Source organism: Terrapene carolina, unplaced genomic scaffold, assembly GCF_002925995.2.
Source record: "Terrapene carolina triunguis isolate 2854851 unplaced genomic scaffold, T_m_triunguis-2.0 Scaffold32922, whole genome shotgun sequence".
NCBI lineage: Eukaryota > Metazoa > Chordata > Testudines > Emydidae > Terrapene > Terrapene triunguis.
Window position 1 is genome coordinate 1,813,488 of NW_020697273.1, and position 24,940 is coordinate 1,838,427.

General features: G+C 46.9%; 1 protein-coding gene across 1 annotated transcript in view; it reads left to right on the forward strand.

The window, feature by feature from the left end:
- Nucleotides 1-23,676, forward strand: part of LOC113409383 (zinc finger homeobox protein 3) — a 175,676-nt gene extending 152,000 nt beyond the window's left edge. Inside the window, exons 7-9 of the mRNA XM_026663222.2 lie at nucleotides 1,217-1,319; nucleotides 3,816-9,254; nucleotides 21,937-23,676. Of these exons, the coding sequence (XP_026519007.1) occupies nucleotides 1,217-1,319; nucleotides 3,816-9,254; nucleotides 21,937-23,486 (7,092 nt within the window). The 3' untranslated portion in view covers nucleotides 23,487-23,676. The remainder of the gene's footprint in view (nucleotides 1-1,216; nucleotides 1,320-3,815; nucleotides 9,255-21,936) is intronic.
- Nucleotides 23,677-24,940: the final 1,264 nt, after the last annotated feature.

Here is a 24,940-nt window from a genome sequence, read left to right on the forward strand (position 1 = left end):
TGGCTGGAAAAGGGCCCTGTCAGAGCACCAGCACTGAGAGTCAGTTTGGGTTTGCTGCTCCCTCACTCACCAAGAACTCAGGGCATGGTAAGGATGTTCCTTTTAGCATCTAGGTGAGAGGATGCTCACAGACAATCAAAGCAGCAGAACTGACATCAAGCACTTGTTTATGGGGTGAGCTCCTGTATGTGGCTATGTTATGAGATAGCACTAGTGGGAACAATGGTCTTGAACGGTTTCCTGAGCTGCTGTGTTGGGGAGCGTCCGTTGAAGAGCAGCCTTTAAGTTGCTAGGCATGTGGTGCTCAGCGTTACGTAGGGTTTTGTTGCTGCGTGCCTGATGTTAAACACTGGTCAAAGCACTAGTCCTTTTGGTCAAGATTGTCAAAAGTAACCAGTGATTTTGGATGCCCAACTTCAGTTACTTTATGGGGGCCTGATCTTACGAAAGTGCAGAGCCTGAAACCCAAGCTTCTTTTGAAGTGTCTCTAATCGGGCTTCCAAAAATTGAGCTATCCAGAATCACTAGTTTCTTGTAAAAATCATGGCTTTCGAGTCTTGGGTTGGTGATAGCATAACTGATTGCAAACGGAATTTTGAAGCGAGCCAGAGTAAACACTTGTTTTCTTTCCAACAGTCAGAACATGGAAAGGGTTGCAAAAGCTTTGTGTTTCAGACAGTTTGCCATCTCGTTTCAGTCTTTCTTTATTCATCCTTTCTCTTGTCACCTCTCTTTATTTGTACTCTTCTTTCTCGTGCCCCTCCTTTTTATGCATCAATACACTTTGAAAATAGTGCTGTAGTGCTCCCTAGTTCAAGATTACACTGTACTTTACAGGTATGATTTAATTAGGGCCTTATTATGTTTTCAGCAGCTTAAGGTGGGCCTTTCAACTTATCTACCTAATTGGTTGCACAAGAAGTTTCACAGCCCATGACAAAACATTGTCAGTGATCAAAGTCTGAATTCTACATAAAGGAAAAATATTAATAATAAGATTATTCTTCGAGTGTGCACTGCTAATTATGTCCAGAATGTAACTGTAGAAACACTTTTGACTGATGTGAGCTTTGTCTAATAAACACGAGTCTTCAATGAGCTAAGAAAAGTGACACCTCTGCTGATGTCTAATTTTGCTTATTTAACGATTTTAAAAACCTTTTTCTGTTTTTATTTCTCCTCTCTCCCATTTTCCCCACCATCCCTCCTTCCTCAGGTGACAACACCGGAAGTGATGATGCCCAGCAGTATGTTTCTCCCAGCAGCCACTCCAGACAGAGATGGAAACACCAATGCAGAGGAGCTGGGGAAGCAGGCTGGTCAGTTACTTAACTCTTAACTGAAAAAAATCATCCTGCTTTGACTTGTGGCCGCTTACTGTTCTTGTTTCCCGTGCACGGAGAGAAAAAGGCCTCATTGCTATCCCTTGCCCATGCAGTTTCTGCTCAGATCATTCATTTCAAAGACCAGTGCAGACAGCAGGAGATCTAACAGGATTTCCAGATGGACAAGTTTGCTTAGGTCAGAAATGAACTGATTTTATAAACATTGTGTCTGAGGCCCTGATTCATGGGCATGTTGGAGCTGATTTGCTCTGCTCCAGGGAAATCTTCGGAGTGATGATGAGCCACCAGAGCTGCTCCTACATCACATTCCTACTAGCGTTGGCTCCATGGTCAGGGAAAAAGGCGTATGACTGGAGTGTCTCTGCACATGGCTGATCCCCCACTGTCAGAACAGCGCCTGGGGATCACTGACAGCCGTGCACAATAGAGCAATCTTGAGGCTGTTCTAATGTATGTCATGGGCAGGTCCAGTGCCCAGATGATCCCCAAACTGGCGTAGACCAATGGTAGCTTAGAACGATCCCCAGACTTGTTTCAAATCCTCCTCCATCAGAACAGAGAACCAGAACCAGTGATTTTGGAAAGGATGTTGTTGTATTAAAACAAGAACTAAAATATCTCTTCAGACATGAGAAATTAGGAGACTGGGTGGCTCAGAGAATTGGTAGTGAGATTTAGAACTTTTCACCTTTTGCTCACTGTCTTAAATACAGCCCAGGAAGCAGCTAATTTCACTGAAGTAACACCACGGTTGAGGCATGTTAGCAAGGCAGCTCAAAATTACATTGGCCTTTTTTATTACCGTATAACATTGTAAAGTCGTGCCTACCAGTAACAGTGGCCAGCTATTTAGTCCTGACTCTATAGCAGTGGTCACCAAACTTTTTTGATCGCGCACCCCTATCAGTAAAGAATTTTTGAGCACTCACCCCCTGCTGCGCCGAAGCGCAAAAAAAAAAAAAAAAGCCGCTCGGACTCCCGCCACGCACCCCCAATGATCCTCTTGCACACCCCACTTTGGCGACCCCTGCTCTATAGTGTGCTCTATAGTATGGCGGCAAAAAAAGGACACTACAGTTTTGGGTGCATAGGTGAGGCCCCTAGTCTCCAGATGGGGAGGCGATAGTCTCTAGGCCAGATTCTATCAGTGTCAAGCCTGGTGCAGGGACCCCAGTGGGAGAGATCTATAAGGAAATTTGGGATTAAGACGACCACCACCTCCTTTCTGCCACAGGGCCTGCATGTGAACAGCACCGTTCCAGAGAGAACACCAGTCGCATGGCTTGGGCTGCTGGAGATGTGCTGATTCCTCAAATCCCCTCCCCAGCTTCAGCCAATAGGAGTATCTCTCCCCGACCAGAACTGCTCTGTTCTCTTGGGTAGAACCTGGAGGAAAGGTGGCAGTGGAACAGCTGCTTTCCCTTCCCCAAAAGACTGAGTTCTCCTGGGGCATAGCAGCCTTCAGTGGAGTAGGGACCAGCAGGGGCTGAATTTCACTCTTTCTTTGCAGTGTTAGTGGACCTGAGCCTCAATATCACATTCAGTTCTTGGCACATCATTATCAGCAAGACTTTGACAAGCTGACAGGACAGCAAGGAAAAGTAACAAAGTAGTTATGGGACTGCGGGGTTTAATTTGAGGAGGAATTAAAGGGGGTAAATATGCCCAGCTTTGTTTGAACAACATCATGTGGGAGATGTGTGCAGTCCACGGATAGTCAAAGGGTGTAAAAGTCAAGTAGAAAGAAAAATTATTTAGGGTTGTGCAGTGGGGCATAACATGGATAATGAGGTGAAGTTAAGAAAGTGAAAACTTAGGCTGAATATTAGGGGAAATGTCTGTCCTTCTACACTAAGGATAATGTGCCGGTATGTAGCGAGGGGGCATGGCCTCCCTCCGAGACTGATGGGGAGGGATGGCCACACACTCTTAATAATAATAATAATTAATGGAGATATCCCATCTCCTAGAACTGGAAGGGACCTTGAAAGGTCATCGAGTCCAGCCCCCTGCCTTCACTAGCAGGACCAAGTACTGATTTTGCCCCAGATCCCCAAGTGGCCCCCTCAAGGGTTGAACTCACAATCCTGGGTTTAGCAGGCCAATGCTCAAACCACTGAGCTATCCCTCCCCCCCTCTTATGCCTCTTATGGGGCATTAGCCTGCTTACAGAAGGGGAAGGTATGTTTTATGAGAGGGCCTTGAGCTACATCATGGGCTGTTGTAATCTTGGGCAGCGGGGGGGAGGGCTAACAAAATACTTGGTGAGAAGTAACAGCCTCAGCAGAAGTAGAGGTGAAGGAAAATGCCTCTGTGGCCAGGGGGGAGGAAGTACTGGATCAGATCCAAATTAAGAAATGAATGATTTATATTTTTATTTAAATTGTAAATGAGTGACAGAGACAAGCCCTGTCTAAACTGTATCTTCCTTGCATTACTTCATCCTTTTTGTTCTGGTTCTGTTTTCAGAGACCTCTGAGGACTCCGGAAAAAGCGTTCTGTCATCTGAGAGCATAGAGCACAGTGGAGAGTCCAAACCTGTTCCTGCCGATCAGAGCTCCACCAGAGAGGACTCTGGCTTTCTTTGCTGGAAGAAGGGGTGCAGCCAGGTGTTCAAAAGCTCATCAGCCCTTCAAACGCATTTCAATGAAGTTCATGCTAAACGGCCCCAACTGCCAGTGTCCGATCGCCATGTCTACAAGTACCGTTGCAACCAGTGCAGCCTGGCCTTCAAAACCATCGAGAAGCTGCAGCTTCATTCTCAGTACCATGTAATCAGAGCAGCTACTATGTGTTGTCTTTGCCAACGCAGTTTCCGAACCTTCCAAGCTCTGAAGAAGCACCTGGAGACGAGTCATCTGGAGTTGAGTGAAGCAGACATTCAGCAGCTTTACAGTGGGCTTTTGGTCAATGGAGACCTCCTAGCTCTGGGGGATCCTTCGCTGGCGGATGACCATACTATCATTGTTGAAGATGATAAAGAGGAAGAGAGTGACCTAGAAGATAAACAGAGTCCTACTGGCAGTGATTCTGGGTCAGTACAAGAAGACTCTGGCTTGGAACCTAAGAGGGCCCTACCTTTCAGGAAAGGTCCAAATTTCACCATGGAGAAATTTCTCGATCCATCTCGCCCATACAAGTGCACAGTCTGCAAAGAATCTTTCACACAAAAGAACATTCTTTTGGTCCATTACAATTCAGTTTCTCATCTGCATAAACTGAAAAGAGCCCTTCAGGAGTCTGCTACTGGGCAACCTGAACCTACCAGCAGTCCAGACAACAAACCTTTTAAGTGCAACACTTGCAGTGTGGCCTACAGCCAGAGTTCTACGCTGGAGATCCACATGAGGTCTGTCCTACACCAGACCAAGGCTCGAGCTGCCAAGCTGGAGGCAGCTAGTGGCAGTGGCAATAGTAATGGAACTGGTAATAGCAGTAGTAGCAGTATCTCTCTGGGTTCATCCACACCAAGTCCAGTGAGTACTAGCAGCTCTAATACCTTCACAACCACCAACACCAGCAACGCTGGCACAGCTCCAGTCCCTAGTTTACTCAACCAGGGATCCAGTGAGAGTGTGGGAATTCCCCCTTCGAGTAACCCCGTTAGCGCTAACATCGTCTCTCCTTCTGAGCCTAAGGACGTCAACCGGAAGAAACTGGCAGACATGATTGCATCCAGGCAGCAGCAACAGCAACAAGCTCAAACCTTAGCACAGGCGCAAGCCCAAGTCCAGGCCCACCTACAGCAAGAGCTGCAGCAGCAAGCTGCCCTCCTGCAGTCTCAGCTGTTCAACCCTGCTCTCTTACCACACTTCCCCATGACCACAGAGACCCTGCTCCAGCTTCAGCAACAGCAGCATCTGCTGTTTCCATTTTACATCCCCAGTGCCGAGTTCCAGCTCAATCCAGAAGTTAGCTTGCCTGTGACCAGTGGTGCTCTGACACTATCTGGTACTGGTCCAAATTTGCTGGAAGATTTAAAGGCTCAAGTTCAGCTCCCACAGCAGAGCCATACACAGATGTTACAACAGCAGCAAGGTCAACTATCTTTGTCACAGTCTCACTCTGTCCATATACAACAGAGCCAGCATCAAGAGAAAAAAAACAAATCAGTTATTAAGGAGAAGGAAAAAGAAACCCAGAGGGAAAGGGAAAATGCAGAGAGGGGAGACAGCAGTTCATTGTCTAAGGAGTCTCTGCCTGACAACCTAAAGCCCAAAGACAAGAAAGACTTTGCCCCAGGCAATAGTTCAGAACCCTCCCTACTTCCTCCACGTATCGCATCTGATGCAAGAGGCAATGCCACAAAAGCCTTGCTAGAAAACTTTGGCTTTGAGCTGGTTATTCAGTACAATGAGAACAAGCAGAAGGTGCAAAAGAAAAATGGGAAGACAGAGCAGGGTGAGAACTTGGAAAAGCTGGAATGTGACACATGTGGCAAGTTTTTCTCAAACATCCTCATTCTAAAGAGTCACCAAGAGCACGTTCACCAACACTACTTCCCCTTTAAGCAGCTGGAGAGGTTTGCCAAGCAGTACAGAGAGCACTATGATAAACTGTATCCACTGAGACCTCAGACTCCAGATCCGCCACCACCTCCACCTCCACCTCCACCTCCACTCCCTACAGCACCTCCTCAGCCAGCTTCCACTCCTGCCATTCCTACTTCTGCTCCACCTATTACTTCTCCTACAATTGCACCAGCCCAGCCGTCTGTGCCACTCACCCAGCTCTCTATGCCAATGGAGCTGCCCATCTTTTCACCACTTATGATGCAAACTATGCCACTACAAACATTACCTGCCCAGTTACCACCTCAGCTTGGTCCTGTAGACCCTCTACCTGCAGACCTTGCTCAGCTGTATCAACATCAGCTCAACCCTAGCCTTCTACAGCAACAACAGAACAAGAGGCCACGTACTCGGATCACAGACGACCAGCTCAGAGTTCTTCGGCAGTATTTTGATATTAACAACTCTCCCAGTGAGGAACAGATCAAAGAGATGGCAGACAAGTCTGGACTGCCACAGAAAGTGATAAAACACTGGTTTAGAAACACTCTGTTCAAAGAACGCCAGCGCAACAAGGATTCCCCGTACAACTTCAGCAATCCTCCAATTACCAGCCTGGAAGAACTGAAGATAGACTCACGGCCTCCCTCTCCAGAACCTCAAAAGCACGAATACTGGGGAAGCAAGAGGTCCTCCAGGACACGGTTCACTGATTACCAGCTCAGAGTCCTGCAGGACTTTTTTGATGCTAATGCTTATCCAAAGGATGATGAATTTGAACAACTTTCTAATTTGCTGAACCTCCCTACACGTGTTATAGTGGTGTGGTTCCAGAACGCCCGTCAGAAAGCTAGGAAAAACTATGAGAACCAAGGAGAAGGCAAAGATGGGGAACGGCGGGAGCTTACAAATGATAGGTACATTCGAACAAGCAACTTAAACTACCAGTGCAAAAAATGTAGTCTAGTCTTTCAGCGCATTTTTGATCTTATCAAACACCAGAAAAAGCTTTGTTATAAGGATGAGGATGAGGATGGACAGGACGATAGCCAGAATGAAGACTCTATGGATGCAATGGAGCTGTTGACGCCAACCAGTTCCTCCTGCAGCACACCAATGCCCTCTCAAGCTTACAGCACCCCCACATCTTCAGCTAATGCAACCTCTTCAGCCTTCGTGCAGCTCACAGCTGAGGCAGATGACTCCTCCATGTATAGTTCTAAAATAGAAGCTACAGATGAGAAACCAAAGCAATCTGAACCTCTGAGTACACAGCAAAACCAAACTCAAGACAAGCAAGTGCAACCAAAGCAAGAGCCGCAGCAGCAGCAGCAGCAAGACCAAGGAGAACAGAAGACAAGTTCAACACACCAAAAGATCTCACCATTATCCTCCCCATCCTCATTACAACAACAGCCTCCACCACAGGCACAGCCACCCCAGTGTCCTTTGCCACAATCAAGCCCAAGTCCATCTCAACTCTCACATCTTTCCCTCAAGCCCCTTCATACGTCCACCCCTCAACAACTGGCAAACCTACCTCCTCAATTAATCCCGTACCAGTGTGACCAATGCAAACTGGCATTTCCCTCCTTTGAGCATTGGCAGGAGCATCAGCAGCTTCATTTTTTGAGTGCACAAAACCAGTTTATCCATCCGCAGTTTCTGGACAGGACACTAGATATGCCTTTCATGCTTTTTGACCCCAGTAATCCACTACTTGCAAGCCAGCTGCTATCTGGAACTCTACCTCAGATTCCAGCAAGCTCAGCCACTTCACCCTCAACCCCAACATCTACAATGAACTCTCTGAAGAGAAAGCTGGAGGAAAAGGCCAGTGCAAGCCCTGGGGAAAATGACAGTGGGACTGGCGGAGAAGAACCTCAGAGAGATAAGCGTCTAAGGACAACTATTACCCCAGAACAGCTGGAAATTCTGTACCAGAAGTACCTGCTCGACTCTAACCCAACACGGAAGATGTTGGATCACATTGCGCATGAGGTGGGCTTGAAGAAACGGGTTGTGCAGGTTTGGTTTCAGAACACTCGAGCACGGGAAAGGAAAGGGCAGTTTAGAGCTGTGGGACCTGCCCAAGCCCATAGACGGTGTCCTTTCTGCAGAGCTCTCTTTAAAGCAAAGACGGCTCTGGAAGCTCATATCCGATCCCGTCATTGGCATGAGGCTAAGAGAGCAGGGTACAACTTGACTCTGTCTGCTATGCTCTTGGATTGTGATGGAGGACTCCAAATGAAGGGGGACATTTTTGATGGAGCAAGCTTTTCCCACTTGCCACCAACCAGTAGTGATGGGCAGGGTATTCCTCTCTCACCAGCAAGCAAAACTATGGAGCTCTCACCTCGAACTCTGCTTAGTCCGTCCTCCATTAAAGTGGAAGGAATAGAAGACTTTGAAAGTCCCTCCATATCCTCAGTTAATCTGAGTTTTGACCAAACCAAGTTGGACAATGATGACTGCTCTTCTGTCAACACTGCAATCACAGACACTACAACAGGAGATGAAGGCAATGCAGACAATGATAGTGCAACAGGGATTGCAACTGAACTCAAATCAACATCAGGACCTAGTGAGGGCCTGACAAAGGCTGCCATGATAGCCATGTCTGAGTATGAAGATCGATTGTCTTCTGGCCTTGTCAGCCCAGCTCCCAGCTTTTATAGTAAAGAGTATGACAATGAAGGTACTGTGGACTATAGTGAAACCTCCAGCCTTGCAGACCCCTGCTCACCCAGCCCTGGTGCCAGTGGTTCAGCAGGCAAGTCTGGAGACAGTGGGGATCGGCCAGGGCAGAAACGCTTTCGCACTCAGATGACTAATCTCCAGCTAAAAGTTCTAAAGTCATGCTTTAACGACTACAGGACGCCTACCATGCTGGAGTGTGAGGTCCTAGGTAATGACATTGGACTGCCAAAGAGAGTTGTTCAGGTCTGGTTCCAGAATGCTAGGGCAAAGGAGAAGAAGTCCAAGCTAAGCATGGCCAAGCATTTTGGTATAAACCAAACAAGTTATGAGGGACCCAAAACAGAGTGCACTTTGTGTGGCATCAAGTACAGCGCTCGGCTGTCTGTACGTGACCATATCTTCTCTCAACAGCATATCTCCAAAGTTAAAGACACCATTGGAAGCCAGTTGGATAAGGAGAAGGAGTACTTTGACCCAGCTACTGTACGTCAGTTGATGGCTCAGCAGGAGTTGGACCGGATCAAAAAAGCCAATGAGGTTCTTGGTCTGGCAGCTCAACAGCAGGGCATGTTTGATAATACCCCTCTACAAGCTCTTAACCTTCCTACTGCGTACCCAGCACTACAGGGCATCCCTCCAGTCTTGCTCCCAGGCCTCAACAGCCCATCCTTGCCAGGCTTCACTCCATCCAACACAGGTGGGTTCTGGAACCATCATCTCTCTGCTCAAAGGTGACCTTTTCCCTAGTATTGCGTCTTCAGCACAAATGGATGTTTCCCTGGCAATGTCTGAAATCATTGCTCTGTGATGTTACTTGGCAGGCGTTAAAGAGTAGTTATTTTACCTCTAGTTCCTTAATCCAAGTTCTCTAGCCAGGTAAGAGACTTACTAACTCGCTGTGTCTCTCTCCATATCCGGTGAGCAAGGCCCTGTGTACTCTGGGGCAAGGACCCCTGCTTGCTTTGACACATCCTGTAAATTCTCCAGCACCTTCAAGTAACATGAAATTGAAGCTTTTATTGAATTAAATATGAAAAGGAATGATACAGTCAATACAATATCCCTTGTGTTGTTTCTTTTTATATTAAATTCAATTTAGTACTGCTCCCAAATTTTCAGTATATTGCAGATGTTTGTATTGACAACACAAACTGCATTGTAGAAATGGTGATGGAAAATCTGGTGGTTTTTATATGACATAGCCTTCAGAGTGCCTTACAATAGCACCTACATGCCTATCCATGCAGCCACTGATTCTTTTTGAGCAATAGTTGGCAGTAAAAGGGAAACACAATTCCCTTATGGCCTACTTTCCATAGACAGAGGGTATGAATACTCCATCCTCCCCAGTGGACCCTCCGTTCCTCTTCCTTTGCCAGCTGGAGCAGTCATGGAAAAAAGGCCCTGAATCAGTTTAAACTGAGGCCATTTCTCTCTTTGTCTGTTGGCATCTGGTGAATGCAGTTTGAACTAGTGTATGTGAGCCTCCCCGGGACATGGCAGCTCTCTGGAGGTGTTACAGCAGGAGTGAATTTGCCAATTAAACCTCCCTCCCCCCCCACACACACACACTGTTCTTAGTTCCTGGAGGGCTGTGCTCCCCCTCCTCCATGGAACTACATACAGTCCCTGGCCCACGATGAGACATCAACTTAATACCGTAAGATTTCCCAAAGATATTGCAGGAAATTGCCATAGCTGTTACAGGACCCAAAAGGACTATGAGATTCCGCTCCAGAAGCTGCTCTCTGGTATAGTGCATGAGTCTGGGACACCTTCTCTAACAAGGTGTTAACATGACCCTGAAATGGTCCAGCATTAAACCGTTTTAAACAAGCTCCAGGGTTTGGAATACAGAGAGCTCGGGGTGCTTGTTTGCTTGGCAAACACACCATTAAAAATCTTTAACCTTTGATTAAAGATATAGAAAAGAAGGGGGGGCGGAGTTTAAAGCATATGAAATGTAAAATAAGTAAAGCTTTCATTTTAACAACATCTCTTGTTCCTGTTCCCTCTAGCTGAAGAGAGTTTTTTAAAAGGAAGCTCCTCCTGTTTGACAGTCTCATAGATGGTTTTAGAGATGGTAATAACAGTCCTTTTTGGGGAAAAGAGAACTTAGCTGAGATGCTCTTAAGAGATCTGTGGTTATTGTTGCAGTTACAGTCCAATCCCATTTCATAGAAGACAAAACAAGACAAACACACACAAGAGGGGAGAGACAAGAACACCAAAGATTTGAAAATGCAACTTGTCTTTGGTGTTGATTTACATTTGCAGTCTCACTGAGCAACACAGCCATGTAGAGTGACCAGTCATCCCGATTTTATCGGGACTGTCCCGATATTTGTTTGTTTGTCCCGCGTCCCGACCTACGTTCGGTTGGGACACTGGACAAACAAGCAATTTTGCCCTCCGCTCACTGCCCCATTGGATCCCTCCCCAAATCCCTGCCCTAGCCCCGCCTCTTCCCCAAGCACACTGCATTCCTCCTCCCTCCCAAGCTTCTGCTGATCAGCTGTATGGCAGCGCAAGCCTGGCGGGAGAAGGTGGCCCCCAGCACTCACCCTGCGAACTGCTCCAGTCCAGCTTCTCCAGGAAGGTGAGCACGGCCCGGCAGAGATCCCGCAGCGGCTCCCTCCGCCCCAGCCCCCGGTAGAAGGTGAGGCAGGCCTGGGCCTCCTGCGCCGCGCCCATGGCTCACGGAGTCTTGGCCATGTCCCGATATTTCATCTTTGTCATCTGGTCACCCTATAGCCATGGCACGCAGTCTTGGCCACTCCTGAGACCTGGCAAGCTTGTACCAGTGTCAGTCCTTGAGTGGTATCAGTAAAGCCTATTTGTTCAGACTAACTGTCTTTTTTTTCCCCCCACTCTTACTGATTTTTATAAACAATCTTCTGTAACGGGATGAGTTGCACTTTTGTTACCTTTTCCCATCTACGTTTCTTGTTACGGGTGACTAGAACCATTTCATACATTTCCATCCGCTTTCCAATAGTTAGGCTCACAACTGAGAGAGGCCTCTTAGGCCCCGATGATTACAGGAGTTCTTTGAATGGAGCTAGGTAGAGCACCTTCTACAGTGCCAGTGGTTTGAGGAAGCCTCATAGTAAGAAAAAGTGCTCTACCAAAGACCCTACTATCGAGTCTAGTTGGAGCACAGTGTGGTTTCCCTGGACTATTGGGGTTTCAGAATAGGGCCTCTTCAGAATGGCCATCTCATCTGCCTGAGAACACTCATCAGGTTGGCATGGCCAAAGGAACAAGAGAGACCATTCTTTGAAGATGCTAGAGGAGGAGATGTCAGAGGACTTGGACCTGCCCTAAGTGTTGCACCCGACTGCTCTTCTTAGGATGTGTCAAATGGTTTCTGATTTGTCAGGCTCTCTCCAGAACTGTCTTTTGCCTGGCACCATATGGAGAAGTCCTCAACAGGAGCCCCAGTTCTAGACTAAGCCAGTGCCATCAGATTCCAGAGTCCACAATTCCTGCCAGATCTCAACTCAGTCCCCTAGAAGTGTTGAAATCGAGAAAAGCAGGTTCTTTAACATTCTGCTGCAGGTACACCTCAGGGGAGTACCAGAAGGGATCTTGGATAGCTCCAGAGTTTTACCTAGGATTTCCTCAGTATGGGTACAGTTAGAGCTTTTGGAGCCTATGATCCTCCATTTCCTGTATCGGAGAGTGATGATGAAAGATCAGAGTCTCCTTTCCCCAGGAAGTCTCTTCTTCCAGATAAGGCTAAGGCTCCTGTAGCCTGCTGTTTCTGCCTCCCTTGCAGTATTTATGCCTCAGTCACTCTACCTCAGAGGAGGAAGAGGAACTGGTGGGAGAGCCTTCAGAGGCCCCCTTTTTAACCTCATCCCTGGATGAGACTGTCTTAACTACTTCCTCCTCTCCTCTGCGTGATGCCTAGGCCTTTCAGGGGCAAAATGGACAGAATGGCAGTAGCTCTGGAGTTTCCAAGTTCAAGAATTCACAGAATTCGTGTGGTTTCTTGGAACTCCAAGGAAGAGAGAGAAAGCTTTCTAGCCTATTAATGAAGATCTGTTGAAACCAGCCAAAGAAGTCTGAAACACCGTGCCTCTGTTGACTCAGTTTCTAGGAAGTTAGATTTTATACACCTATGTGCTATATTCTATAGTTCCCCAGGGAAAGATTTGAATTATTCTGCAAACATCCTTAGTTGTTGTTTCAGCCTCAGCTAATGAATGGTATCTACTCCTGGGGACCCAATGGCCAGTCCTGCTGTAGCTAAGCAAGCATGTGCTGGAGGACTCGACACCAGTTCTAAGAGATTTAGACCCTTGCCCAGCTTCCTGTTCTACTCTTCTTTGGGAACTGTTTATCCCAAGCACAGAAAGCCATTTCTTTAACTGTTGGACCCTAGAGATCATTGAATGGGGCGTTCTCCCTTCGGTTCAAAGCCATGCCAAAATATAAACATCTTCCCTTTTCAGGGTACTTTCTCAGAAGAAACTATTGTGAGAAGAGGTCTTAATCCTCCTGATAACAAGAACCATAAAAGTGGTGCTAGAGCACAGTGCAGGAAAAGTTTATTATTCTGAAAAGAAATGCTGGCCTGTGTCCTATCCTGGACCTCCATGAATTAAACCAATATTTAAGGAAAATCAAATAATGAATAGCTTCTTTGGGAAGCATAACCCCTCTTCTTCGCCCTCAACTTTCAAGGTGCTACTTCCACATCTCAAGAAGGTAAAGGCACAGGACGTGCTTCAGGTTTATGATGGCCAGAAAACACTACCAGTGCAGGGCATGCCCTTTCAGGCTGGCAGCGGTCCTGAGGGCATTCCTCAAATGCTTGGTTTTGACAGGTACATCTGGTGTCTGATCTCACAGGTACATCCATACCTGGAAGACTGGCTTACAAGCTCCCAGTTTTATAGCAGAGTAATTCATGTCTTGGAGGAGACTTGCTCCTTCTTTGTTTCCTCTCAGCAGGGCATAGGCTGTCTTCTGTGATGGGTGCTACTAGAGAATGTCTTAACGTGGATACCTTTCTCTGCTCTCGTTCATTAGATAACAATTGCAGTCTGAGTTGAGGGGTGCACCTAGGAGCTTTGAATCTTCATTGTCACGGAGACCTGAGGAGTCCAGGCCCATACAAATGTGCTAGAGGTTTAAGTCATCAGATTGGCTATCAGGTCCCATTTCCCACGGATCAAAGCAAATTCAGTGCCGATTCTCTCCGATACTATGGTTGTGATCGATTACCTGAACGGAGGAAGCAAACCATGAGAATGATGCATTCACAATGAAGGACCATTAAACACTATTTTAGCCAACAACCATGACTCTGAAGGCTGCAAATCAGCATGAGTAGTATCTCTGGATCTCAGTGGCTCTTCTGACATATGCAGGATGAGCTCATCATGAACTCAACATGCTGCAAGTCAGAACAGCAGTGTCTAAAATTCTGTTTGAGAGCTGACAGGGATCCCCAGTGCACAAGAGTCAGGAAGATTTGACAGGACAAAGCTAGTGTGACCTTAGTTATGCCAGACTAGATATAGCACAGCTGGTTCTGGCTCTCTAAAGATCATCCGCTCCACCTCCCTCAAGTCAAGATCCTTTATCCCATCCAAACAGCAGGGTGTTCACCTGACAACGTGACTTCTGAATTTCTCGGGCAGGATGTCTTCAGCTGAAGAGATTAGGGCAGCGCTGCTGGAGTCCAGAAAACCCTTTACTAGAAGTTATGCTAGAAGCCATGGCTTTGTTTCCTGCCTGGTTACCAGACTTTTTCCACTCTCTGACAGTCGCAAAGCAATTCTCAGCCATGGCAAAGGTCTGGCTCCATCACTGTTTGTACTTATCATGTCCCTGTGAAAGGGAGCACGGTATTTACCAGTCCCCTGATGAAACCATTTTACAGGCTCTTACAAGCATATGCTGTCCCATTCAGGGGTTTTATTGGTTCTTGTACCGTGAATTTCATCTTATCCATACTCAGAGAGGGGCTCTTAATTCATGGGATCTTCTTCCTCTATCACTTCCTGCTGAAGGTCTTGGTGTTCTCCAAACGGCAGACCCTGTTGGCCAGCCCACCTTATACTGCATTGGTCTGTCTTAAGCCTCAGCCCAAATTTCTAACCAGTGTTGTATCAGATTTTCACTTTGGGCTATATCGCTATCTTTATTTCTCCCAAAGTCCCATCAGTATCCTGTGGAGATGAGGCTACATACTCTGGCCGTTAAAAGCAATCAGCTGCTACTTAGAAAGGACTACCCTGTTTAGAAGTCAAATAGATTATTGGTGGTCTTTAGAGAAAACTCCAAAGGTTGAGCCATCTCAACTCAAAGGCTGTCTAAGCAGATAAGACTGTACATCCAGGAATGCTCTGAATTAGCTGCTGCTCTTGTGTTTGAACATCTCAGGGCTCACTGAACTAGAGAACAGCAGCTTCAATGATATCTATCCATATTAGGCCCTTATCTGAAATACACAGGGCTGCTGCATGAAGCTCAATTCACACCTTCACAAATCACTGTTGTCTCAAGACAGCATCCAGAGCAGATGCTGGCTTCAGAAGGGCATTGCTTCAGTCACTGTTGAACTCTCCAGGGCTCCTGTGCTCAAGCAGGCCACTACTACTCTACGCCTTTGTGCAGGCAAGAAAGGGATTACTCACCCAGGGTAACTGGCTCTCTGAGTGAATTGCCTCCAGAGAGCCATACTGAGCCTCTCTTCTCCTTTTCTTTGGAGGCCAACTGTGAGTGAGTCTTGTGGAGGTATAGTGGGAACGGGGGTGGGGTGTTTACACCTTCGGTGTATGGATTGCAGTGCCAAGGGAATTGCACGCACCTGCAGACTGCCAGCTGCTACTCAAACAGTTCCATTGCAGGCAAGCACCTCCTATGGTAGGTCTGGAGAAGCCAGAGTCCCCACTGGTAAATAATCCCTTCTTTAGACAGGTGGAAGGCCTTTCAACCTTTGGAGTTGGGGCGGTTTAGAACTGGCACTGAGAGGGGATGCAGTTCCTCTTTCCTTCCTCGCTGTGAGCAAGAGCAAAATTGACCTGAAAATATTTGCAGTTCTTGAATCCGTTGCTCCCCACTCCAGCCACTCTTGACAGCAGCAATCTGCCCAGCTGCACCAGCCCCAGTATTGGGATGGATACCCTGCATCCAACAATGGATAAGGATGTAACTGGATAGGCCTGCTCAAATCAGGAGTTAGGGTGTGTCTACACTGCTTGGACTTGTGGGGCTCAGGCTGTGGGCCTGTAAGATTGTGGTGTAGAGGTTCAGGCTTGGGCTGGAACCCAGGCTCCAGCACCCTTCCATCTTGCAGCTCCCAGAACTCAGGCTGCAGCCCTAGTGCAAACATCTTCCTGCAGTCTTATAGCCCCATAGCCCACGCCCCAGTCATCTGATCCAGGCTACCTGTGGATGTGTTACTGCAGTGTAGGCGTGCCCCTAGATGGTTAACGATACTAGCATTTAAATTATTATAATTCGTTTTCAGAATCCACACCACACCAAGATAAATAGGGCATTTTGCACCTCACTGAGAGCTACTTTCCCCAGTTCGTGACTGTATTCTGGCCCTTCTGCTGCTGCTGTGGTGTAAAGGAGCTAGAAGCAGCTGGATCTCTCCTGCTAGGAATGGCCTTATGCTGCCCCTCTTGCCCTGACCCAGCTCAGGCTTTGGGAAGTACAAAGGTGACCTTTCACCTCCTGAGCTGTCTCTCCTAAGAGGCACAGCTTAAAGTCAGGGCTATTTTTGGCTGTCTGCAGTATTTTCTGATTCTGCATCAGTTTGTGGTCCGTTCACCTTTGAGCAGTTTGCAACTATAAGGCTGGAATTTCCCTAAATGAAGGGTTAGATTCTGCAGCACGAGTCTGCAGGAAGGGCTGGATGCTGCAGCAAATCCCACAGCTGTGGGATCCCTGAAAACATGGGCCCTGCCTATGAGAAACTGAGAGGGTTTGTTTTATTTCCCCTTAAGGGCATCAGGAGACTTTCTTTTCAGGAGCTTGTGTGCCAATGGCAGTGGACAGGACTGATGCTTCAAACCCTTTCAGCAGCACTCCTTTTGCCCCAGCTATTAACAACTGTAGAGTAAAGATTCACAGCCCTAGAGACTATATTGTTACTGGCTATCCCTTCTGCTGGGAAAACTAGCTAGCTTCATGTTCCACTATTAATCCATCTCCTTTGTGAGTATACATTAGGGTGCATTTACTTCCACCCAAAATACTAGGTTCTTGCCTTAAGGGGATATCTAAATACCACATAAACTTTGAAACTACATCAAGGCTGTATGCCCAAAGCATCCCATACTGGAAAGGCAGAGGCAGCATTAGAGGTTTATGGATCCATGAATTTTTACCCAATAAGGACAAAAGAATTTAGAAACTCAGTCTGTTCAGTTCTTTGCAATAGCCATGCCTAGCTCTCCCTAATCTAGAGAGAGTTTAATGAGGTTGATCATTTCTGATGTTCACAATGACTTTGCTTGGCACAGGCACTTTCCCTTCTACTCTTGAGCCCTTTGGCCGAAGGAACAACGGCTGCTTGTGCAGCTGTAGAAAAAGTACCTGTCAGAGACATCAACTCTTCGTCTCTTGTGCATTATGACAGACATTCAGAAAGAGTCAAATTGCTACTGTGGATTTTCAGTTCTTTGGAAGAAATTGAAACAGCTTTCTCTGCCGCCTAGTAAATTACCTGGTTCTAGTTACCCTAGCTCATATATTGTTTTTTGACTCACCAACCTGTCCAATCAAGGGAAGCTTCTAAGAGAAAGGGAATGTGGGGTTACTGGTTTCCTTTGAGGCCTTCTTTGCACTAGGCTTTTTTTCCGTAACATTTCCCATCAGTTTTAGTAATAAGGGTTAAAAAGCCAGCAACTGCCAGCACCACCTCTACACTTTTCCTACCACCAGTGGAGCTGCCCCCATGAGAAATTTTAGGGGTGAAAACCTACTGTAGACACATTCCTTGGTGCAGCTCCCTAAGGGTATGTCTACACTACAGGATTAATCCGAATTTAGATAATTCGAATTTGGGAAACAGGTTGTATAAATTCGATTGTGCGCGGCCACACTAAGCACCTTAATTCGGTTTTTAACCACATTAATTCGGTGGTGTGCGGCCACACTACCCCATTAACTTAAACACAGTAATTCGGTGGTGTGCGGCCACACTAACCCTAATTCGAATTAACAAAATCGATTTAGGCTCTACTCCGTTCGTCGAGGTGGAGTACAGAAATCGATTTAAAGGGCCCTTTAATTCGAATTAACTGGCTCTGTAGTGTGGACGGGTGAAGGGTTAATTCGGATTAACGCTGCTAAATCCGAGTTAATCCCGTAGTGTAGACCAGGCCTAAGTCTTTTCTTCTTTCTGCTTCCCCAAACTAAGACTTTCCTTGGTTTCCTTTCCAGTCAGGAAAAAAGTCAGGCCTAGAATGCCAAGATACAACAACTTTGTATAGAAGGGAAGTGATTATAGCAAACTGCTGTGACACATCCAAGGAACCACCCATAAGTACTGTGTACCTGGGAAGGGAAATGGGGTCTCCTCTGTAGGAATAACTCCAGTTTGGGAAACATAGTTATGTCTAGGAAAGACTTTGATAAAAGTATGCAACAGAGATAAATGAATAATTTGTAGTTAATAATTTATTCCATGCGTTTTTGCCTTTTATTGGTTTGTAGTTTGTCTACAAACTGATGGTGATTTTTCTCTCATAAATTATCTGGTGGAAAATATCTGGCAAATTTCATGTACTCTGTGGCTTGTTATTAAAGCTGTATTGTTTAGTTGTGATACATCACAAAAGGCACGTGGTATTGTTTCTCTTCCCTCAATGGATGAGTGTAACCTTTATAATCAGATAAACATTCACAGGTAGAATCATAGAATATCAGGGTTGGAAGGGACCTCAGGAGGTATCTAGTCCAACCCCCTGCTCAAAGCAGGACCAATCCCCAACTAAATCATCCCAGCCAGGGCTTCGTCAAGCCTGACCTTAAAAACCTCTAAGGAAGGAGATTCCACCACCTCCCTAGGGAACCCATTCCAGTGCTTCACCACCCTCCTAGTGAAATAGTGTTTCCTAATATCCAGCCTAGACCTCCCCCAGTGCAACTTGAGAAATCTTAAATTTACTTCCTGCAGGGATCCATGCTGGTCAAGATTAATCTTGTGAAAGCTGACAGACTGTGGCAAAAAAGAGCTGTGACACAAGCAAATTCATTAAGATTTCAAATTAATATTTATCCAGATCTAGTATTTATTGCAGGAAACCAAGTGAAAGAATGTAGGAATTGCCAGTCTGGGTCAAACCAGAAGTCCTCCTTGTCCAGTACCCTGTCTCCAACAGTGGCCAATATCAGCTGCTTCAAAGGAAGGTGCAAGAAACCCTGCAATTGGCAGTGACAGGAGAACCTGCTCTTAGGGGAGGATCTCCTAACTCTCATTAGTCAGAGATCAGTTTATGCAACTGTCTCTCAGTGGGGAGCCCTCCTTGTATCTGGAAGAATGGTATTTCATAATTGATACGGGACATGAATTGGAAGGAAGTTAGAGTTAGCTCTGGAATTAGAGGGGATAACTTTCAGATAGGCTGACGTGGGATGATCTGATTGGCCACACCAAAATAGGAAATGGAAAATGACTTTATGCTTTGAGGTAACTGGGCACAGCTTTTGGTTGGAACAGAGGCAGAGGATAAGAGTAGTCAGTACTGAGCAGAGCAGATCCATTCATGAGAATGCTCCAGTTATATCCCTCTAGAAAGAGTTACCTTACAGTTCTTGTATTCCATTGGTGATGTTTGACTAATCACATGCTCTTTCGGCTGTTGTGACACTGGAAACATATGCAGTACCATCACCAGAAAGTAGGGTTGCCGATATTGGTTGGACTTATTCCTGGAGGTTTCATCACATGACATGTTATTTCATTAAAGATTAATCTTTAATTCCTGGAAACTCAAGGACAGTTGTGGAGGGTTGGCAACACTACCATAAAGGAGTCACTTGTGCTTAGTCCATAGCAGCTCATGTATGGCTATTTATATTTAAAAATCCCTTCTGTGGGGTTAATTACTTCTATCCTTACAAACTAGCATTTCTAGATTGAGGTCTGCACCTAGTCAGATGAGGCTGTGTGACTGATCGTTCTATCGCAGAAAGGCCAGCAAAGAGAGGACCAGGGATCTGAGTTGTCTACAATCCTATTATTAGCATATGTCTACCCAGCAGCTAGACATCCATGGCTGGCCCATGCCAGTTGACTCGGGCTCGTGGGGCTTGAGCTGCGGGGCTGTTCTATTGCTGGTAAGATGTTCCGGGCTTGGGTGGGAGCCTGGACTCTAGGACCCTGCGAGGTGGGAAGGTCACAGAGCTTGGGCTCCAGCCAAGCCCAGAACATCTACACAGCAATGGAACAGCCCCATAGCCCAAGCCCCAGAAGCCTAAGTGAGCTGGCATGGGCCAGCCGCAGGTTTTTCTTTGCTGTGTAGACAGACCCCTAGTGTTTGTTTTCAGTGGTGCCCACCGTGTACTAGGCACCGTACGGACACAGAAGAGGGCATAGTCCCTGCCCCAAAGAGTTTAGGCTGAGATTTTGCAAGCTGCTTACTGGGAATGGGCCATCGAAACGCCAGGTGCCTTTGAAGATCTCAGCCTGACGCTCTGAGAAGAGCTGCTGGGGAAGGGAAAGGTCATTGTGGTGATTGGCCACAGCCTAGCATTGCGTGTGATAAAGCTTGGCTTTTAGAAACAGAGACTCTCCCAGTTTGCCACTGAACACTGGCTCCTTCGCAGGGTGGGAGCGGAGAACGTTCGCTGCTTTTGCCTTGCTGAAGTTTAGAGTTTTTCCAGCCCTTACAATTTGCAGTGCACAATATTCCTCACTCAGCTAGCTGATCTGGGATTGGATTGTCTGACTGCCTAAGGAAGATGTTGGCTAGTGAAAGAGTTGTGGATTGTTGTCTCTTGCCCTTCTCTTTACCTGCCCCTTTTGTTATTGACGATGGTTTCCCAGCTGTTCCCTTTTCCCCCCCATCACCGGCTTTTTCACTTGCTTTTCCAGTCCTGTGGCTGGACACAACAAACATCATATCACTTTATACACAAAACAGATTAGTTACAATGCAAGTGCTTATTCTTTTCTGCTGTTCTCCCTGGCCTCGCCAATATTCCCCTGGCTGCTCTCTCTCCGACCCCTTGGACACCCTCCAGCAGTTCCTAAATAATGGATTGTGGCAGACATTCATCTGTCCTGGCCAAATAAGGGACATTCCAAGCATCTCTAGTATGAAGGGGATTCTGTACTTCATATCCATGTAACATTTCCTAGGAAAGCAGACACTCATCAGCATTCTGCAACCATTAAGAGAGGGATTTTGCCAAACTAAGAAAAGAGGGTGGGGGAGGGAGAGGTCTTCAGGTGGTTGGACACTTGTGTTAGGGGAAGATCTGCTTTCCTCAAGGAGGACAGTGGGGGTCCGTGAACTGGCAAAGAAAACAAGAAAAGGAGGGCTCCTCTTTTGCACCTGTTCTAACCGGTTCTTTTGCTTTTCCCCTCTCCTCTTGCTCTGCACCACTCCTTTCCTTCCCTGTTTGCCCCTCCTCCATTCTCTTCTTTCCTGCTATTTGTCATTTAAAAATATTTTTAGGCTAAAACTTATTTTCATTAGTGGAAAAATGATTGCAGCACCTTCGCACCCCATCCCCTCTGCATCAGTGCTGCTGTCCACCCGTGGCATTCTGCCAAGTCAGCACTGCCCCCTCTGCCTCCGTGCCCGACAGGACTCTGCTTGTAGCCAGAACAGGGCAGGACAGTCGGGCCCCTTGCTGTGGGAGTGGTATGGGAAGCTGATCTCTGGTGCCAGGTATTAGGCAGCTAAATATGGTGAGTCAAACAGCCCTGTCGCCAAAACTAGGTAGGGAAACTGAACGGATTAACTCATTACTCCTAGGTGTTTATCTGGCCTGTATAGTTTGAGCTCCTGACAGTCTTTACTATCTGTATGAACCGCCCCTCTAGGAGGCAGGGCAGTGCTCTTATCCCCATTGTGCAGAGAGGGAACTGAGGCACAGAGAGAGGCCAAGTGACCTTGCCCAAGGTCCCAAAGGGAGTCTGGCTGAGCAGGGAACTGAACCCGGGTCTCTGGAGTCCCAGGCTAGCGCCCTGACCTCACATTTCTAAAGCACGTTGTAGGTTAAAAGTGTCACTTACAGAGCTGCTCCCGTGCAGCCTGGCTCATGGCTGAGCATCTGGCGTCAGGTGATGCTGCTGGGATCCAGCCTGGGCCGGGCCTGTTCGGCCACAACTCCTGGTAGGGCTCGTCGACCTGCATGGTGCTGAGTGATTTTATTGTTGCTTCCCCCCCTTTTAGCTTTAACTTCTCCAAAACCCAACCTGATGGGTCTGCCCAGCACAAGCGTCCCTTCACCTGGCCTTCCCACGTCTGGATTACCAAATAAACAGCCCTCCGCCTCGCTGAGCTCCCCAACTCCAGCACAACCAACCGCGGCACTGGCCCCTCAGCAGCAGCAGCAGCGCAAGGATAAGGAAAGTGAGAAGATTAAAGAGAAGGAGAAGGCGCCTAAAGGGAAAGGGGATTCCCTGCCAGGGCCCAAGAAGGAGAAAGGAGAGGCACCTGCGGTGACCCTTTCCGCCCCCCTACCCACCATGGAGTATGCGGTGGAGCCTGCCCAGCTTCAGGCATTGCAGGCTGCCTTGAATTCAGACCCAACAGCCTTGCTTACAAGCCAATTCCTTCCCTACTTTGTCCCAGGCTTTTCACCCTATTACGCCCCTCAGATTCCCGGGGCCTTGCAGAGCGGGTACCTGCAGCCCATGTACGGCATGGAAGGCCTGTTCCCTTACAGCCCTGCTCTGTCCCAGGCTCTGCTAGGCCTGTCCCCTAGCTCCTTGCTGCAGCAGTACCAGCAATATCAGCAGAGTCTGCAGGAGGCGTTGCAGCAGCAGCAGCAGCAGCAGCAGAGGCAGGTGCAGCAGCAGCAGCAGAAAGTGCAGCAGCAGCAACAGCCCAAAGGAAGCCAAACCCCCGTCCCCCTGGGGGCTGCTACCCCAGACAAAGACCCTGCCAAAGAATCCCCCAAACCAGAAGAGCAGAAAAATGCAGCCCGTGAGGTGTCCCCCCTCCTGCCCAAACCCCACGAAGAGCCCGAAGCAGAAAGCAAAAGTGCGGACTCCCTGTGTGACCCCTTCATTGTTCCAAAGGTGCAGTACAAGCTGGTCTGCCGCAAGTGCCAGGCGGGCTTCAGCGACCAGGAGGCGGCCAGCAACCACCTGAAGTCCCTCTGCTTCTTCGGCCAGTCTGTGGTGAATCTGCAAGAGATGGTGCTTCATGTGCCCACTGGCAGCAGCGGCAAGGGCAGCAGCTCGTACCAGTGTGTGGCGTGCGAGAGCACAGTGTGTGGGGACGAAGCCCTGAGTCAGCATCTCGAGTCAGCCCCTCACAAACACCGAACAATCACAAGAGCAGCAAGAAACGCCAAAGAGCACCCCAGTCTATTACCTCACTCTGCCTGCCTCCCCGATCCTAGCACCGCATCTACCTCGCAGTCTGCCGCTCACTCAAACGACAGCCCCCAACCCCCTCTGTCCTCCTCTTCCTCTTCAGCTTCCCCACACGCCTCCAGAAAGTCTTGGCCTCAAGTGGTCTCCCGGGCTCCACTTGGGAAGCCGCCTCCTCCTTCTTTCCCTCCTCTCTCCTCATCTTCAACGGTTACCTCAAGTTCATGCAGCACCTCAGGGGTTCAGCCCTCGATGCCAACAGACGACTATTCGGAGGAGTCTGACACGGATCTTAGCCAAAAGTCAGATGGACCGGCTAGCCCGGGGGAGGGGCCTAAAGACCCCAGCTGCCCGAAGGACAGTGGTCTAACTAGTGTAGGAATGGACACCTTCAGATTGTAAGCTTTGAAGATGAACAATACAAAAATGAATTTAAATAAAAAAATTAATAACAAACCAATTTCAAAAATAGACTAACTGCAATTCCAAAGCTTCTAACCAAAAAAAGAAAAAGAAAAAAGAAAAAGCGTGGGTTGTTTTCCCATATAACAATGCCGGTGGGTTTTACATTTTTTTCTTTTAATTAAAAAAATAAAAACTCTTACATTTGTCCTTTTGAAGGTCCTGTTGGTCTGGGAGACAAAAGTCCATACTGCCTCCTTAATGTCTTTGGAGCTTAAACCCCTTGTATATTGCCCTTTTCCAATAACGCCCCCACATTGATAGCACAGCAGAGGCCGGCATGCACTGTATGGGAAAGCAGCCCACCGTGCTACAGTTTAAATTTCTTGTTATCTTAGCATTCAGATACCAATGGCTTGCTAAAAGAAAAAAGAAATGTAATGTCTTTTTATTCTCAGGTCAATCGCTCACACTTTGTTCTGTTTTCAGAATCATTGTTTATATATATATATATATGTGTGTGTGTGTGTGTATATATATATATATATATATAAATGTTTTTGTTTGTTTTTTGGGGGTTTTGTTTTGTTTTTTGTTCCAGAAAAGAATTTTGTTTTGTTGGGTTTTGGGGAGGGTTGTTTTGGGCTGGGGGAGGGGTTGTTTTTTGTTTTTTAATTTAAAATGGGCAGAAAGTATTCAAGAGAAACAATGTGAACTGCTTTAGTTTTCTGGGGATTTTAAGGGTAGCTTTTCTGATGAAGCCAATTTCAAGGGGAAAAGTTAAGCACTCCCACTTTTCAGAAAAAAAAAACACAAAGAGTGTTGAGGACTTGGAGCTTAAAAATAAGTTTTAAAACAACTGACTTTCTGTATTTATGATAGATATGACCATTTTTGGTGTTGAGTAGATTGTTGCATTGGAAATGAACTGAAGCAGTATGGTAGATTTAAAAGAAAAAACCCTTTTGTGTACATTTAGCTTTTGTATGGTCCAGCTGACGGCTTCTCATTTGATGTTGTCTTGTTCATTCCTAGCCAGATAGATTGCAATCCATTGACTCGCCTAAGCTTTTCTCCCCTTTGTACCTTTATTCCCCCTTCCCCCATCCTGTAATCTTCCACTTATGGTTGCTGCCTTCATTTCTTAGAGGGTGGTTGCATAATTATTTTATAAAAACTAAAGAAAGAAGTTCAAAGGGTTTGGGGGGTCAGTAGGATCCCTTGCAGAATATTTTTTGTTTGGGGTTTGAAACTTTTTAAGACATATACATACAATTTACCTATGTCTGTTACCCTTGTGCACTTATCTCTTATTTTTCATTTTCCTTTTTTCTCTTCCTTTCCTCATTTGTAAATGCTTCAAAGATTCTGTTCCTAAACTATAAGCATTTGTTTGTTTGTGTAATTAGGCTGCACTCTGTTCCTTCTTTTAAAATAACTTTTGTTACATTTTT